This window comes from Myodes glareolus, chromosome 13 (genome assembly GCF_982192425.1).
Source record: "Myodes glareolus chromosome 13, mMyoGla1.1, whole genome shotgun sequence".
In the NCBI taxonomy this organism is placed as follows: Eukaryota; Metazoa; Chordata; class Mammalia; order Rodentia; family Cricetidae; genus Myodes; species Myodes glareolus.
The window spans coordinates 6,486,362-6,501,899 of NC_142038.1; the positions used below are offsets into that span (position 1 = coordinate 6,486,362).

The window sequence follows — 15,538 nt, forward strand, 5'->3', positions numbered from 1 at the left end:
GCTATACAAGAACACAACACAATTGATGGCCCTTCAGAGGTACCAACAGCCATGCCTCTACAATGGTTGACTGAGAAACCAATATGGACTAAACAGTGGCCTTTAGCTGAGGAAAAGTTACAGGCTTTAGAACAGCTGGTACAAGAGCAATTAGATGCTGGACATATAGAAGAATCTACCAGCCCTTGGAACTCTCCTGTGTTTGTTGTTAAGAAAAAATCTGGTAAATGGAGAATGGTGACAGATCTTAGAGCTATCAACAAGGTTATTCAACCTATGGGCCCTCTGCAATCTGGAATTCCTCTGCCCTCCCTGTTACCAAAGGGATGGCCTCTTATAGTTATTGATCTGAAAGATTGTTTCTTTATACCATTACAAGAAAAAGATAGAGAAAAGTTTGCCTTCACAGTGCCTACCTATAATAACTCTCAGCCTGCAAGGAGGTACCAGTGGACCGTCCTCCCACAGGGAATGTTGAACTCTCCCACCCTGTGCCAATATTTTGTAAGCCAACCATTGAAAATTATACGCAAACACTTTCCTAAGTCCATAATATACCACTATATGGATGATATCCTGATATCTGATCAAAACAAAGATACCTTAGAAAGGCTGTTTGAAGAAGTAAAACTAGTATTACCTAAATGGGGATTGCAAATTGCTCCTGAAAAAATTCAGAGAGGAGATTCTGTTAATTATTTAGGTTATAAAATAGGCTTACAAAGAATTAAGACTCAAAAGGCACAAATCAGGAGAGACCGGTTACGAACGCTTAACGACTTTCAAAGATTATTAGGAGACATTTCCAGTCTACGACCAGCTATTGGGATAACACCTGATCTAATAATTCATTTAAACAAAACCTTAGATGGTGACAAAGATTTGAATAGTCCCAGAGAGTTAACAGCTGAAGCAGAAAAGGAACTGATGATGGTTGAGGAAAAATTACAGGAGGCACATGTAGATAGGGTGGATCCAAATTTTAGTTGCGTTCTAGTTATATTGCCTTCCAGAATTTCTCCTACAGGAATTTTAATGCAGAGGGAAGATACTATTTTAGAATGGATTTTTTACCACACAAACCAAGTAAAAAATTAAAAACTTATGTGGAAAAAGTCTCTGAATTGATTATAAAAGGAAAATTGAGACTTCGTCAATTAGCAGGTATAGACCCATCAGAAATTATAGTGCCTTTCACTGCTGATGAGATAAAAAACTTGTGGGAAGACAATGAACCATGGCAAAGAGCTTGTGCTAATTTTTTGGGAGAAATCAATAACAATTACCCAAAAAGCAAGAGACTTAACTTTATAAAGAGAACTTCTTGGATCCTCCCTCGAATTGTCCGTGATGCTCCAATAACCGGAGCCCATACATTTTATACCGATGCTAATAAATCAGGGAAAGCAGGTTACAAATCAGAAGAATTGAGTAAAGTGGAACAAAGTCCTTATGATTCTGTCCAGAAAGCAGAATTATATGCCATCCTTATGGTGCTTAGGGATTTTAAAGAACCTCTTAATATAATTACTGACTCACAATATGCAGAAAGAGTTATTTTGCATATTGAAACTGCTGAATTTATACCTGATGATACAGAACTGACCTCATTGTTTATCCAGGTACAAGACATGATCAGAAACAGGCTCTGCCCTATGTATATAACGCATATCCGATCCCATACAGGTCTGCCAGGTCCTCTAGCACAAGGTAATGCAGATATTGATCAATTATTGATTGGTAGTGTGCTGGAGGCATCTGAATTTCATAAAAAACATCATGTCAATAGCAAAGGCTTGAAAAAAGAGTTTTCTATTACATGGCAACAAGCTAAGGAGATTGTAAAGAAATGCCCTACTTGCTCTTTTTATAACCAAACACCATTGTCTGCAGGGACTAATCCAAAGGGTATTAAAAGGAATGAAATTTGGCAGATGGATGTGTTTCACTTTCCAGAATTTGGCAAGTTAAAATATGTACATCACACCATTGACACTTATTTAGGCTTTCAGTGGGCAACCGCTTTAAGCTCAGAAAAAGCTGCCTCAGTAATCACACATTTATTAGAAGTTATGGCCATTATGGGTATACCTGCACAAATAAAAACAGATAATGGTCCAGCTTATGTATCTAGGAAAATGAAACGATTTTTTGCTTATTATAATATTAAGCATGTTACAGGTATACCATACAATCCTACAGGTCAAGCAGTTATAGAAAGATCAAATCATACTATAAAGGATATGCTAAACAAACAGAAAGGGACAAAAGATACCCCCAGAAATAGATTGCATAATGCTTTATTAACCTTGAATTTTCTTAATGCTAATGAGAAAGGAACAACAGCAGCAGAGAGGCATTGGATAATGGAAAAAACTTCTGAACTAAACCAACCTGTTTATTTCAAAGACGTGCTGACCTCTCAATGGAGGCCAGGAGATGTGCTACGTTGGGGAAGGGGTTTTGCTCTTGTTTCCACAGGAGAAGAAAAATTGGGGATACCATCAAAATTAATAAAGGTTCGATTTGAAGAGGAGAAACCTCTTGGAAAGGAGAAATGACAGCTCATCCACAATGATGATATTCATACAGTTGGTAAGAAAAACATATAGAATGGGGGCAGGGTTCTGTTCTTATCTCCACAGGAAAACACTGATTTTTGAAAAGTTCAAGGGACCCTGGATATCTGAATACTGACAGATGGAAAATAATGGCCCAATAAGGACTATCAAGAAAACTGAATAGGTTCTGTAAGTAAAATATACTAAATCATATTTCTAAATTTATAGAGCTGGTTTTAGAGTTGGACTTTGGCTCAGTCCCTCTCTAATTCCAAGCCTGTTGTTAAAAGAAAAACCCAGAGTTTCTGGAGTCTCTGTCTCATGTCAAGAGCCATGATATGGGACAGAAAGGAATATGAGTTTAGAAAACATCTTTACTTTTCTTCATATCTATCATACCTTTCATTAAATATATCTATCATGTCTTTTATTGAATATATGTATGTCTGTATATGTCTATATGATTAATATATGATTATATATTATTATAATCATATAATATATGATATTAATATATGATTAATATATATGATTAATGTTTACGTTTTCCACAATGAACAATAAGGTTTTCCTGCAGTGACATTTGAAGTTTCCAGGAAGAAGATGGGGCCCCATAACAACAACTCCACCTGGTTGAGATGACATCATGATACTGATAGCGCTACTACAAGACCTGTTTTGGGTACCAGCTGCACAAGACGATTCCAACGTGGTTAGCTGAAATGATGCACATCTTGTACAACATTCTGGCCAGTCCTCCACAAAATACTCAGAGACTATTTGCAATTTAAAAGTCATTGATCTTGAAATTTAACCATCATTTTGCTTTCACAGGATCCCCCAGAAAGAACGTCGCCCCCATGACAGCTGGAAGTAATTCTAGAGAACGACGTCCCCTCTCCCAGTAAAGTTTGTCCTTGGGTTTAGGGACATCATTTAGGGGTTGGTTATAATTAGTATAGGGTTGAGGGTTGGGGGAGGAATTTTATAAGCGCAGGAATACAAAAAAAAAAGAGGGATAATTGGATTATGGGATAATAGCTTTGTACTTGTGAGTTATTGTTTTTAGACAAATATATTGGTATTGATTCTTATATATTGATACAAACTTAAATTATGTTGACTATTTTAGGCATGCATGCTTCTACCTCTGTTTAAAATATTTTTATGTATTGACATATATATATTGTATTGATATATGTATATTTTACCATATTGCATTGTACACTTCTACCTCTGATTAAGATACTTATATATTGTTTATGTATTGATATATATATTTACCATATTGCAAATATTGCAATGTATACTTGCACATTGTTTATACTTGGAGGTCATATTGTCCCCATTTATTGCACAGTTGTTTACTATTTCAGTCTTTAAGTTAGATAGATATTGAGAATAATATAGATCAATAGTCATCTAAGTTTGTCATTTATAATTAGACTAATCAGGTTCTTTAGATACATAGACATTATATTCAGTATAGATAGATAATCTTCAACCTCTTCAAAGAGCTGTAGAAAATGGCCTTTAATCTAACTCAGAGTTCTGTGGTAGGGAGACACAATCGCTCCTGGCAACACTGATCTATTCCCGAGAGAATGTTGAGCACCAAAGACACTCCACCTGGAGCCTTTCTTCTTGGCAGAACTGGCCTTTGGGTAAAGAAATGCCCATACCTCAACTACTGACAGAGTTACAGAGTATCCGTAAATGGATAAAACAGGACTGTCATATCCTGCCAAGACAGGATAAGATAGTTTTGAAAAGTTCCTTGCCTTTGAAAATGGTATGTCAGTTACGTTAGGCCTTAGCCAAAGTTGGTTGCTTCAACGCTGCAAACGTGATTTTGGGTGTTTGCCCAGGTAGCCAATTGTCTATGTGATTTGTTACATGTTCTGGAAGTTTGATTGCACTTCCTAATTACTCAGGTAACATTATTTCCCTTCTCAGATCTTTGATGGGATTGAAGATTATATAAACGTAGTTACTTTCTTTTCATGACGTGACCAAGTTATTTCTTATACAAGACTTAAGCTAGTTAGAATAGGATATTTGTATTTATTGTATATAATTGTGTAGGTTTGTACTTGCTGTATATAATTTCGTAGTAGGCTTAGAACTCTCTTACTTAAACAAAAGGGGGAGGTGTTGTGGGAGTAACTTCCGCTGCCTCAACCAATAGTCACTGAAATACGAGCCCACAGTGCAGCGGGGAGCGACTTCCGCTCCGTCAGCCAATAGCTGCTGAAATACCAGCCCACTGGGGCGTGGTATATTTCTCTTTTAAAAAGAGAAGCATATCCGGAATAGGCTCTCTTGGTTCCGGCTCTTGGTTCCGGTGCTCGGTCTCGGCTGCTGCTCCCGGCTCCTGCTCCAGCGACTAGGCTCCCTTCCTGACGGTTTATGGTGTATGTAAGTTTTACCCCCCGCCAAATAAATAACCCCTTAAAACATAACTGGTGTGGGATTGATTTGTTAATACTGATCTAGTTTCTTTCTTGAAATCTCCAAACTCTTTTTTGAGGAGGTTGGTATCAGTCTGAATTGTTCTTAAGGTTTTAATCTCTGCCCTCAGCATTGTAGATTCAGTCTGTGAGGACTGTATCTTTCTTATAAAATAGCCAAACACCAGAAAAGCAACAGATCCCAGGAATAACAAAGTAAGAGGAATATCTGAGACATCCTTCAGAATATCCTCCATAGCGCAATTAAAAAAACCATTTAACTTTTGGATAGTAATATTTTCTGACATTTTCAATCAAAGGAAATTGTACTTGTATGTATGTATGTATGTATTTATTTTCAACCGAAAAGAAAAATCTTACCTGTAATGACCGTTGCCTGCCAGTAGGAGGTGGGGCGCACCTGAATCCACGTGGCAGTGGTGTTGATTGAGGAAGTAAACTCTAGAATATATACACTCAAATCCAGAGGTTAAATCCACAGATCACAAAAGGTCAGAGAGCTTCTAGTGGCCAATAAACAAGGCAATAAACAAGGCCCTGCTGCTCTGTTCAACCGGATGCAGAGGGTCGTGACACAGCCACTGCGCTGTTGCTAAAGAGGCCTAGTGCTTTGGGCCCCGTGTCCCTGTGCTGGGATTAAGGGTCAAGCTGCTTGCAGCACTCCTAATCAGTTATGGCGGATGGCAGGGGTTTCAAACAGCTTGCTGGAACTTCAAAGGGAGCTTGCGCTGTGAGCTCTTTGACTCACGTTGCAAGGAGAAATTTAAAAATCTGTGCCGAACAGGGCAAAGTAAGCCGGCAGAGACTGTCCGGACCTGTGTATCCTGGGAGGCCGAGCTGGGGGTGGGGGGGTGGGGCAGTTCTTAAACCAAACGCTGGGCGCCAATTATCGGCGAATCAATCCCACACCAGTTATGTTTTAAGGGGTTATTTATTTTGGGGGGTAAAACTTACATACACCATAAACCGTCAGGAAGGGAGCCTAGTCGCTGGAGCAGGAGCCGGGACCAAGCGCCGGAACCAAGAGAGCCTGATCCGGGATCTGTGTCTGTTTTTAAAAGAGAAATATACCACGCCCCAGTGGGCTGGTATTTCAGCGGCTATTGGCTGACGGAGCGGAAGGCACTCCCCGCCGCACTGTGGGCTCGTGCTTCAGCGACTATTGGCTGAGGCAGTGGAAGATACTCCCACAACAACTCAGAATAAAACAATGTTTTCTATGGACTTCTACACATTTCTTAATCCAGTCACATTTGTGTGAAAGATCATCTCAAACACACAAACTGGGAATATTAAGAAGGAGAGGAGTCATTTGCATTGACCCTAAAAGTATTAAACAGGTCATAAAAGAAAACTACCAAAAAAGTCTATGTCAATGTATTTGAAAACATATGAGATGTGCAAACTTTTAGAACATATAGAACATGAACTAAAGAGTGAGTTCATTAGCACTTATGAAATTGAATTTGTCGTTTAAGGCACTCCTAAAACAGATCAGAAGTTAATGCTACACAAGTGTAAGACTGGAAACACTGTATGAGTGAGAAGTCCGGAATGTTTCCTGGTATATTTGGGGAGGCCATCATCATCCTGACACTAGAAAACGCACATCACAAAGGGAGTGAATGTCAGCATCACTCACAGACCCCACCTTAAAAACCTTAATACGTTTGCAAGCAAAACACAGCAATGAATGTAATAATGTGACTGAGGTGGATTGGCCCCTATGCACACAAGGTAAGAACTGGAAAGACTAGAGGCATTTTCTGTGAAGGACTACAGATTTACTTAAAAACTTGTTAGGTGTTTTATTTATTTATTTTTTCGAGACAGGGTTTCTCTGTGTAACTCTGGCCATCCTGGAATTAGCAGTGTAGATCAGGCTGGTCTTGAACTCACAGAGATCTGCCTGCCTCTGCTTCCCAAGTGCTGGGATTAAAGGCGTGCACCACCACTGACCAAATAAAGACTTGATAGTATTAATAATCACTTGTTGGTAACTGGCAGGAAGATCTTGGAGGTTAACCTGAGATTCCGCCCAAGGCAATGGTACACCCCCCAACTGTAAAACTTTAAGACAATTCTGAGCCCTCTCAGTCTCAGCAGTAATGCCCCCCCCCAACCAAGGACCTAACAATTGCCCACACATGTACTGAAATGTTGGGAACTTTCCATCATCTCCCTGAGTCCTTGTGAATATGCTCCAAATAGAACTCAGTTATTGACTAGGGGCAAGATAACCCTTAGGTGTTGACTCAGTGACTGATGTTTTGACTTAGGCCCTGGGAAAGGGGCAAAGTGACCCTCAGATGTTTTCCCTTACCTCATCTAATCTGGCAACCACTCTCCAGTCAATTATTGGTAATAGCCCTTTTGAATAAGCCAATCAGAATAGTTAAAGAACAACCCTCAGACACCCCTTCCTTCTGTGTTTTTTCCCTTTAAAAATAGCCTGTACCAGCCATTTGGGGTCTTTCTAGCCTTCCTAATGCTGGAAGACCCTGTCATGACAGAATTTATAAGATCCTCATGCTTTTACATCAGCTGTGGCAATGAGAGACAGTCTCTGGGGCGACTCCTCTTCCTCGGTGACTGGACTCTAGGATCCAACACAAACATGCCTGCAATTCTAGTATCTGCAAGGCTGAGGCAGGAGCAAGAATTGGAAGCCAGGTTGGATACACAGTGAAATCCTACTTTACAAGAACAAATGTGATTTTAAAAAATGCGAGCTTGTGTGGGTATCCATGCCAGGATGGCCCTGGGCCGTCAGTTCTCTCAGCCTTCCCAAGTATTATGAGAGTCAAACTCAAGTCACCGGGTTTGTGCAGCCAGAGCCTCTACTCAGTGATTTTTCTTCCAAACTAGCTTCCAACTAAGCCTATAAGCCTGCCTGAGATTTATTTTCCAATAACAAACACCTACATACATGATATACCGGGCACAGATGATTTTTGTCTCCCTTGATAACTTGGTTCTTCCCTGCAAAGTGATTTCTTCACCACTCCTGTCTGTTCAAATGCAACCCAGCCTAAGGTGCATTTCAAAAGACTCTTTCCAACTTTCCTAGTTGTAACCAATCTTGTTCTCAAAAATCTACTGTGGTACGTTGTCTTAAAAGAATATATTGTTTGTGTGGGGCTTGGGTGCAGTGAGAGGGTAGCTCTGGGAATCAGTTTCACCTGGGGTTTGGGAACTCAGGTTGCTAGGTTTTTCCGAGGAATGCTCTACCCTACAAAGCCGTCTAAGATTTTTAAAACTTCTATTTTAACATTTGATCAGTTATCTGGCTTTTCTTCAGATCTTACAAATCTTTTGACTTTTTAAACATTTATTCTAGTTTTGTGTCTTTTTTTTTTCTTGGTTTTTTGAGACAGGGTTTCTCTGTAGCTTTGGATCCTGTCCTGGAACTAGCTGTGTAGATCAGGCTGACCTCGAACTCACAGAGATCCGCCTGCCTCTGCTTTCGGAGTGATGGGATTAAAGGTGTTCACCCCACAGCAAGGTCTTGTGTCTTTATTGTTCTATCACCCAGGCTCTAATCACTAAGCTTGTAGACTTTTTTTTTTTGGTATGCCTCAGTAAACATGGCATGTAGTGATATTTCGTTTGTGTTTTAACAAATAAAGCTTGCTTGAAGATCAATTCTGAGATCATATAACACAAAATGGTCATTCCTTTCTCTGATCATTCTTTATTTATTATTTGTTTATTTATTTACATTTTGACACAAGGTCTCACTTAAGCTTGGAACTTACCAGATAGCCCCGGTAGGCTTCAATTTTAAATTTTTCCATCTTGCTGTCTCAGCCTTTCAGCTGTTGGGATTAAAGGTGAGTCACCACACAGCGCGAGATTCTTAACCAGGCTTCAGGCTGTGCCGCTGTGAATGGATCCCTGGTTGGAGTTAAAAGGGACAACAAAGCCCTCAAGAAGACACACCTAAATGGTAAACTTCAAAGTTAAAATGAAGTCTATGAGTGGTGCATCTCTAAGATCGGCCCGATAGTACACTGGCATCTCTGTGGGTAGGCTTCCTTCCCTGGCCTTCCTTCACTTCGGAGGTCTGGGCAGGGATGCTTACAAAGGAGTCCAGAGTAGAAAGATGTGCTGGGACACTTTGCCTGCTGCGGATCAGAGGTGACCGGCAACGTAAGTGAACACAAGTGAACGCAGGCAAGTGCATGACAACCAAACCACACTGGGACCCTTCCCATTTCCCGGGATGGGGGAGATGCAGGGGTGAGCGGGTCGGCTGTCCGGACAGAGTCGGGGACACCGAGAGGCCTCCGGGGCCAACTGCATACTCAAGCTGCCAGCCTGCAGGCCTCCGGGCCCGGCGGATTGCCGAGCCAGGTGACGCCGCCGCCTGGCAGGCCGCGCATGCGCACAACGGCGCCCCCGCCCCCACTGCCCGCTCCCAACGCCCCCGCCGCGGCCCGCGGGCCATGGAACCCGCCGAGGCCGGCGCGGTCCGAGCTCTACCGCCCGAGTGTCCGGGCGCCGTAGCCCTGTGAGCCCGGCGGGCTGGGTCCGGCCGCGACCCGCAGCCCGCCCGCTCGCTCGCTCGCCCGCCCGGTGCCGCGCGTGCGCGCCCGCCCGCCGAGGGAGAGCGCGAGTGAGGGGTGGGCCGCCGCGACGATGCCGCGGGGCCGCCCCCCGAAGTCCCGGGACGGCGCGGCGCGCGGCGACTCCGGTAAGGCCCGCGGCGGCCACCGAGTCCCCGGATGGGCGCGGGGTGCGCCGGGAGCGGCGCGGAGGGCGGGCGGCGGCGACTGGCCGGGCGGGCGCAGCGCGGGCGGACGGATACGGGCGCCGCGGCCGGGCCCCTCCGCGCTGGGCCTACTTTCCGGGCCGTGGCGGAGCGGGGGCGGCGGCGCGGGCGGCGGCTTCCTCCTCCTCCTTCTCCCGAGTTCCTGTCGGCTCCCTCCTCAAGCCCCTGTCCTGCGAATCTCCTCACCGCCCTCCCGAGTCCCGATCCTCCAGGCAGTCCCCCGCCCTCCATGCCGCGGGCTCCCCTCCGCTCAGCTCAGCGTCGTGGTCCCCTCAGTCCCCTCCCTCCATGTCTCCCTGTCCCTTCCGCCCGTCCCCCGTCGGCCTCGGCTGTCCCCGGCACAGGCCCGAGGGAGTGCCGGCTCTTCCGGTGTGTCCGGGTTCCGCGTTTCTAAGGAACCCCAGACCGGCGGGGAGCCACGGCCTGGAGAGGGTGTCCCGCGGGGGGTACACACAGTAGGCTCTCTTGCGCACAGTAGGCCTCGGGCAGCATTTCTCTCGGCCGTTTCTGCCTCCCTGGCTGAATTCGTTTGCGATAACTGGGGCCTATTTCTTCTTCGGGAAGGAGAAGTGCACAGTTTTACAGCGGGCGAAGTGATGGGGAAAATGTCACCCACACCGTCGCCTCCCCTCAGCCTGGCGCTTAGTGGGGGCCCCTCCTCCAGCGCGAGGAGGAGGAAACAGGCATCCATTGCCACCACGTTCTTTTGAGATGGGATGGGGGTCATCGGGTTGAGAGGCGCAGAGCTCAGCTGTGAAAACCAGGGTTTAGTCTCAGTCTTGGGAACTACCTGCCCCGGAGTCCCAGCGTTTGTGGTCCCGAAGCAGCCCCGGGCAGTTTGTGCAGTCAAGCTGGCTGGGAAAGGACCCTGCTTGGGCGCTGGGAAGGCGGTGCCTGTCTGGGACGCAATGGAAGGTGAATCGCCCCAACTTCTATTATGTTTACATAGCCGGTTGCTGCTTAGTGACTCAGGGTTTGACTGTCCTTGGGGATGAGTGCACCGAGGTTCAAGAGCTATCATCAGGGAGCCCAGGTGTGGACGCCCACGGTCACATCGGGTCTGGACCTACAAAGGGCTATGCTAAGATGGGTGAGGAGCTGGCATCAGTGCGAGCTTGGGCACAGGACACCCAAACTAGAAGTTACTACAGAGTCAACAGGCGTGTCGATAGGTCAATATGAACACTGTTTATGCACTACAGCCAAAGATTTCACAGATTTCATACACTGTTATTTTAATGGACTGCTTGGAGCAATGGTGGCTGTATAGTAATGGTAGCAGGTATCTGGATAAGATTAACTGCCCAGACTGCTCATCGATGACTGATAGCTCACTCCTTCGGCCTTGGCCGTATTTTCATAGGAGTGAATGTGTGTGTGTGGTGTGTGTGTGCGCCTGTGTTTTTGGTGTTTGGTTTTGATAACATGTTTTGTGCTAATATTAATGTAAGGTGCAGTGTGAAGAGGGTTAGAGAGAAAGAATGTGAAATTCCATTTATGACAAGACTGAGAGTTCGTTCCTCTCCCGGCACTACATTTCACCAGATGGTAGCACTGTCCACAAAGGACCGTATCCAAGACTAATTCTGCTTCTCTTGTTTCCCAAGACATTTCATAACTAAGTCTCTTTAAAATTTTTAGTTGCATTCCTTTTTATTGTGTGTGATTGTTGACAAGTGCTTCTTCTTCTTCTTCTTCTTCTTCTTCTTCTTCTTCTTCTTCTTCTTCTTCTTCTTCTTCTTCTTCTTCTTCCTCCTCCTCCTCCTCCTCCTTTTTTTTTTTTTTTAACATACTGAGCCATCTCTCCAGCTCCATAGCTAAGTTTGTAGCTGCTTCCTCAGAACTGGGTTTGCAATCCTCTGCACCTTTTCAAGGACCCCACATCCCCAAACTGGACTTTGCTGTCCATCCCTTTCAGTCTCTCACTTTTCACAGTGGACGATCTTCTCAAATGTAATCTCGGGCCGCACCCTGGTTAAACTTCACAGTAGGTCAACTCAGGGTTCTGATTAAACCTCACCCCCCCACCTTTGGTGCCCGTCTTCAGCTGTCTTCACTTTGTCACCAATCATTGCTGCTGTCCTTGATGGTGCCAATTTTGACTTTTTTTTTTTAACTTTTGTTCTTTGCTTTTGGCCTTTTTGATTTTCACTTTTTGAGAGACCATCTTTTACTGTGCACCCCAAGTTTGGCGGCTTGTTCAGAGAGATCTTCCTTAGACTTGTTTGACGGCAACCTTACACCAGTCAGGCTCACCACAGTGGTTCTCAAGTTGTGGTGCTTGGAGCCTTGAGGGCTTCTTGAGGTGCTTTCAGAAGTATGTAAGATAAATGTTTTTATAGTGTTTTAAAGGGTATTTGACTAAACTTGGCTAACATTTATGTACTTTAGTTGCATGAAAGCAGTTGTGGGTATAACCGAAGCCAGTTTAGCTTGTAGTGTTGTGGGGGTATACCAGACTGTGACTGTCGGGTCACACATCCAGCCAAACTCTACATCCATTTTGTTTGTTTGTTTGTTTGTTTTTTGAGACAGGGTTTCTCTGTGAAACAGTCCTGGCTGTCCTGGAATTTCACTCTATAGACCAGGCTGACCTTGAACTTACAGAGATCTGCCTGCCTCTGCCTCCAGAGTGCTGGGATTAAAGGGGTGCACCACTATCACCTGGTCCAGCTTTATTAAGTCATACATTAAAAGCTTTGTAAATGAGGCATGGTGGTACATGCCTTTAATTCTAGCAATTGGGCAGTGGAAGTAGGTGGCTTTCCAAGTTCCAGGCCAGTCAGGGAAACATAGTTAGACTCTGTCTAAAAAAAATAATAAAAAAAGATTTGTAAGTAATTTTGTTAAAATATTTTTTATAAAAATTTGTTATGTTAAGGCAGCAAACTGATTTAAAAGAAATTAGATTTATTTTATTTGATGCTTGTGAGTGTTGTGAGTGTTTTGCCTGCATGTATGTACATGCACAACATGCATGCCTGGTACTTGGAGGTACAAGAGCAATAAGAACTCTTAACTACCGAGCCCTCTCCAGCCTCCTGATTATTTTATTTTATTTTAAGTTTTGAGAGAGAGGCTCACACTAGGCCAGGCTGACATCTTATGCATAGTTCACATGGGCTCAAATTCATTGTAATCCTCCTGTGTTCACCTCCCAAGTGTTGGGATTAGATATGGGCCAACACATTCAAGGATAGATGTTAATAAAATCTGTATAAATTACAGGTTTTGGGGGTCCTCATTAAGATGTATATAAGATGTTTGAGACACATTGCTCTATTAGTCACTGCCAATTTATAATCTGTGGTGATTTTTACCCAGTTTTGGTCACTACATTAGGATTACTGTTATTCTTTATTTTTTGGTTTTTTGAGAGAGGATTTCTCTATGTTGCCCTTACTGGCCTGGAACTTGCTCTGTAGACCAGGCTGGCCTCAACAGCGATCACGCTACCTCTGCCTCTTGAATGCTGGGGTTAAAGGTGTGTCATCTTGTGTAACCTTGCCTGATCTAGAACTCCATGTTTTCCTGTCTTGGCATGCACTGTCATGCCCAGCAAATTATGAACTATAAGGGGTTTTCTTTTTTTTCTTTCTTTCCCTCTTTCTTTATTTCTCTCTCTCTCTTTCTTTCTTTCTTTCTTTCTTTCTTTCTTTCTTTCTTTCTTTCCCTCCCTCCCTCCCTCCCTCCCTCCTTCCCTCCCCCCCTCTCTCTTTCTTTTTTTCCTTTGCAGTTGAGGGGAAGGGAACTGAAGTTCTAGAGATTAAGTGGTTTGGAAGGTGAATCCCAGTAGCCTTGGGAGCTTAAAGATTTCTATCTGGATTGCAGTCTAGAATGTACATTTTCTTGTTCTGCTTGATAAAAGCAATACTCTTCCTGTTGGTGAATAGGTTTGTTGTGAGCACCTGTTATGAGAGGTAAGCATGCTAGGTGCTGCATATCTAAAGCTAAATAGAGACTTGCTCTTGTTGTCACTCTTCGGACAGGACAGTACAACAAACCGTGACAGCAGATAGCAGTCTGAGTTTCCTAGAGAAAGTCATAGGAAATTGAAGTCTGAAGAAGTGACTGGCAGCAGGGTATGCTCCTGCAGTCTGTAATCCCTGCACTTAGAGAGAGTAGGATCGGGGTTCAAGGCCATTCATAGCTACAGGGTGAGTTCAAGCTCAGTCTGTCTACCCGAAACCTTATTTCAAAACACACACACACACACACACACACACACGAGTGTTGATCAACCAAAAACACTCTGTTTTTTTTTTTTTTTTTTAAGATGTATTGTGTTTATAGTGTTCTGTCTGCATCTGCATGTGCAGGCCAGAAGAAGACGTCTTACTACAGATGGTTGTGAGCCACCATGTGGGTGCTGGGCATTGAACTCAGGACCCCTGGAAGAGCAGCCAGTATTCTTAACCGCTGAGCCATCTCTCCAGCCCCCCCAAAAACATTATTGAAGTAAGATAAGGGTATATAGATCCGCCTTGCTGGGTGTGGTGGTACACAACCTTTATTCTCCACACTAGGGAGGCAGGGACAGGGAATCTATGTGGTCTCTAGGATTGCCTGATCTACACTGCAAGTTCTAGACCAGCCAGGGCTACATAGTGAGATCCTATCTTGAGAGAAGAAAGGAGGGAGGGAGAGGTAGGAGAAGAAGAAAAGATGGAGACATCTGACCACATGTAGATGGATTAGCCAGCATTTATATAATTCACACAAAATCCTATTAACGGCTGTGTGCTCAATTTCCATTGCATCTCCCAACTTATCTTTATGTATTTGTTTGTTTCAGTAAGTTCAAGATCTTTTTCTAGTAAATTCCAGTGTAGTTTACTTTCCAAATATTTGGAGCTTTTAAAATTGCCCTTTTTCTATTACTGACTTGTAACCCAGTTGTCAGAAGACCTATGTTAGATTACTTTAATCACTTGGATTTACTGAAAGCTGTTTCATATTCTCTGTTCCATATTGGCCAAGCAGCCCATGTCTGTTATCATCATGCTCAATAACTCAGAAAAGTGTTATTTTTCCCTTATAATGTGTTTGGTTAGTCTAATGAGTAGTATCTCATTCTTGTTTTGGTTTACATTTCATTAATGATTAGTGGTATTGAGCATCTGTGTAGACTCTTCAATCCCAACAGAACAGCCTTAAGAAAGAAGAACCCATTTTGGCCCATGGGTTCAGAGGTTCTGGACTGCCTTAGTAAGGCTGAACATTGTATTGCAGTATCTTAAGCAGAGCCTACTCATTCCATGGCAGATGGGAAATAGGGAAAGGAACAGAGGGGCCTTGGACAACAACTTCCCAGGATTTCCCACAACCAACCAACTAGGGGTCAAGCCCTTCAGAACACAAGCCTTTTTGGAAGACACTTCATGTCTAACCCAAAGTGCCATCTTTCTCTGTATTTGTTGACATTATGCCTTTAGGAAAATGTTTATCAACTTCTCATTTTAGACTTTGTTGGTTTGCCTTTTGAGAGTTGAGTTATATGATTTCTTATGGATTGGCAGATGTTCTCTCCATTCTGTAACTAGTAGTAAGAACATGAGAATTTTATTGATAGTTTTCTTTGACATATAAAAACTGATTTCCTACAAACAGTATTTATTAGACTATGCATATAAGTATAAATATTTAGAAAGCAGTGGACATATTTAGTTAGCAAAACTTGAGACCTAGCTTTCCCACTTGGGCCTGTGATCTCTGGAGCCAGGTTTCAGACC

At 43.5% G+C, this 15,538-nt stretch overlaps 1 protein-coding gene across 3 annotated transcripts in view; it reads left to right on the forward strand.

Annotated features, from left to right (window-relative positions):
• Positions 1-9,596: 9,596 nt before the first annotated feature.
• Znf236 (zinc finger protein 236) overlaps positions 9,597-15,538 on the forward strand; it is a 99,020-nt gene continuing 93,078 nt past the window's right edge. The window contains exon 1 of one of the 3 annotated variants that reach the window (XM_087895900.1): positions 9,597-9,728. In XM_087895900.1, coding sequence (XP_087752026.1) covers positions 9,674-9,728 — 55 coding nt within the window. In that variant the 5' untranslated portion in view covers positions 9,597-9,673. Of the gene's footprint in view, positions 9,729-10,172; positions 10,722-15,538 lie in introns of those variants that run through there. The other 2 variants (XM_048419096.3, XM_048419094.3) reach the window with 2 other exon arrangements.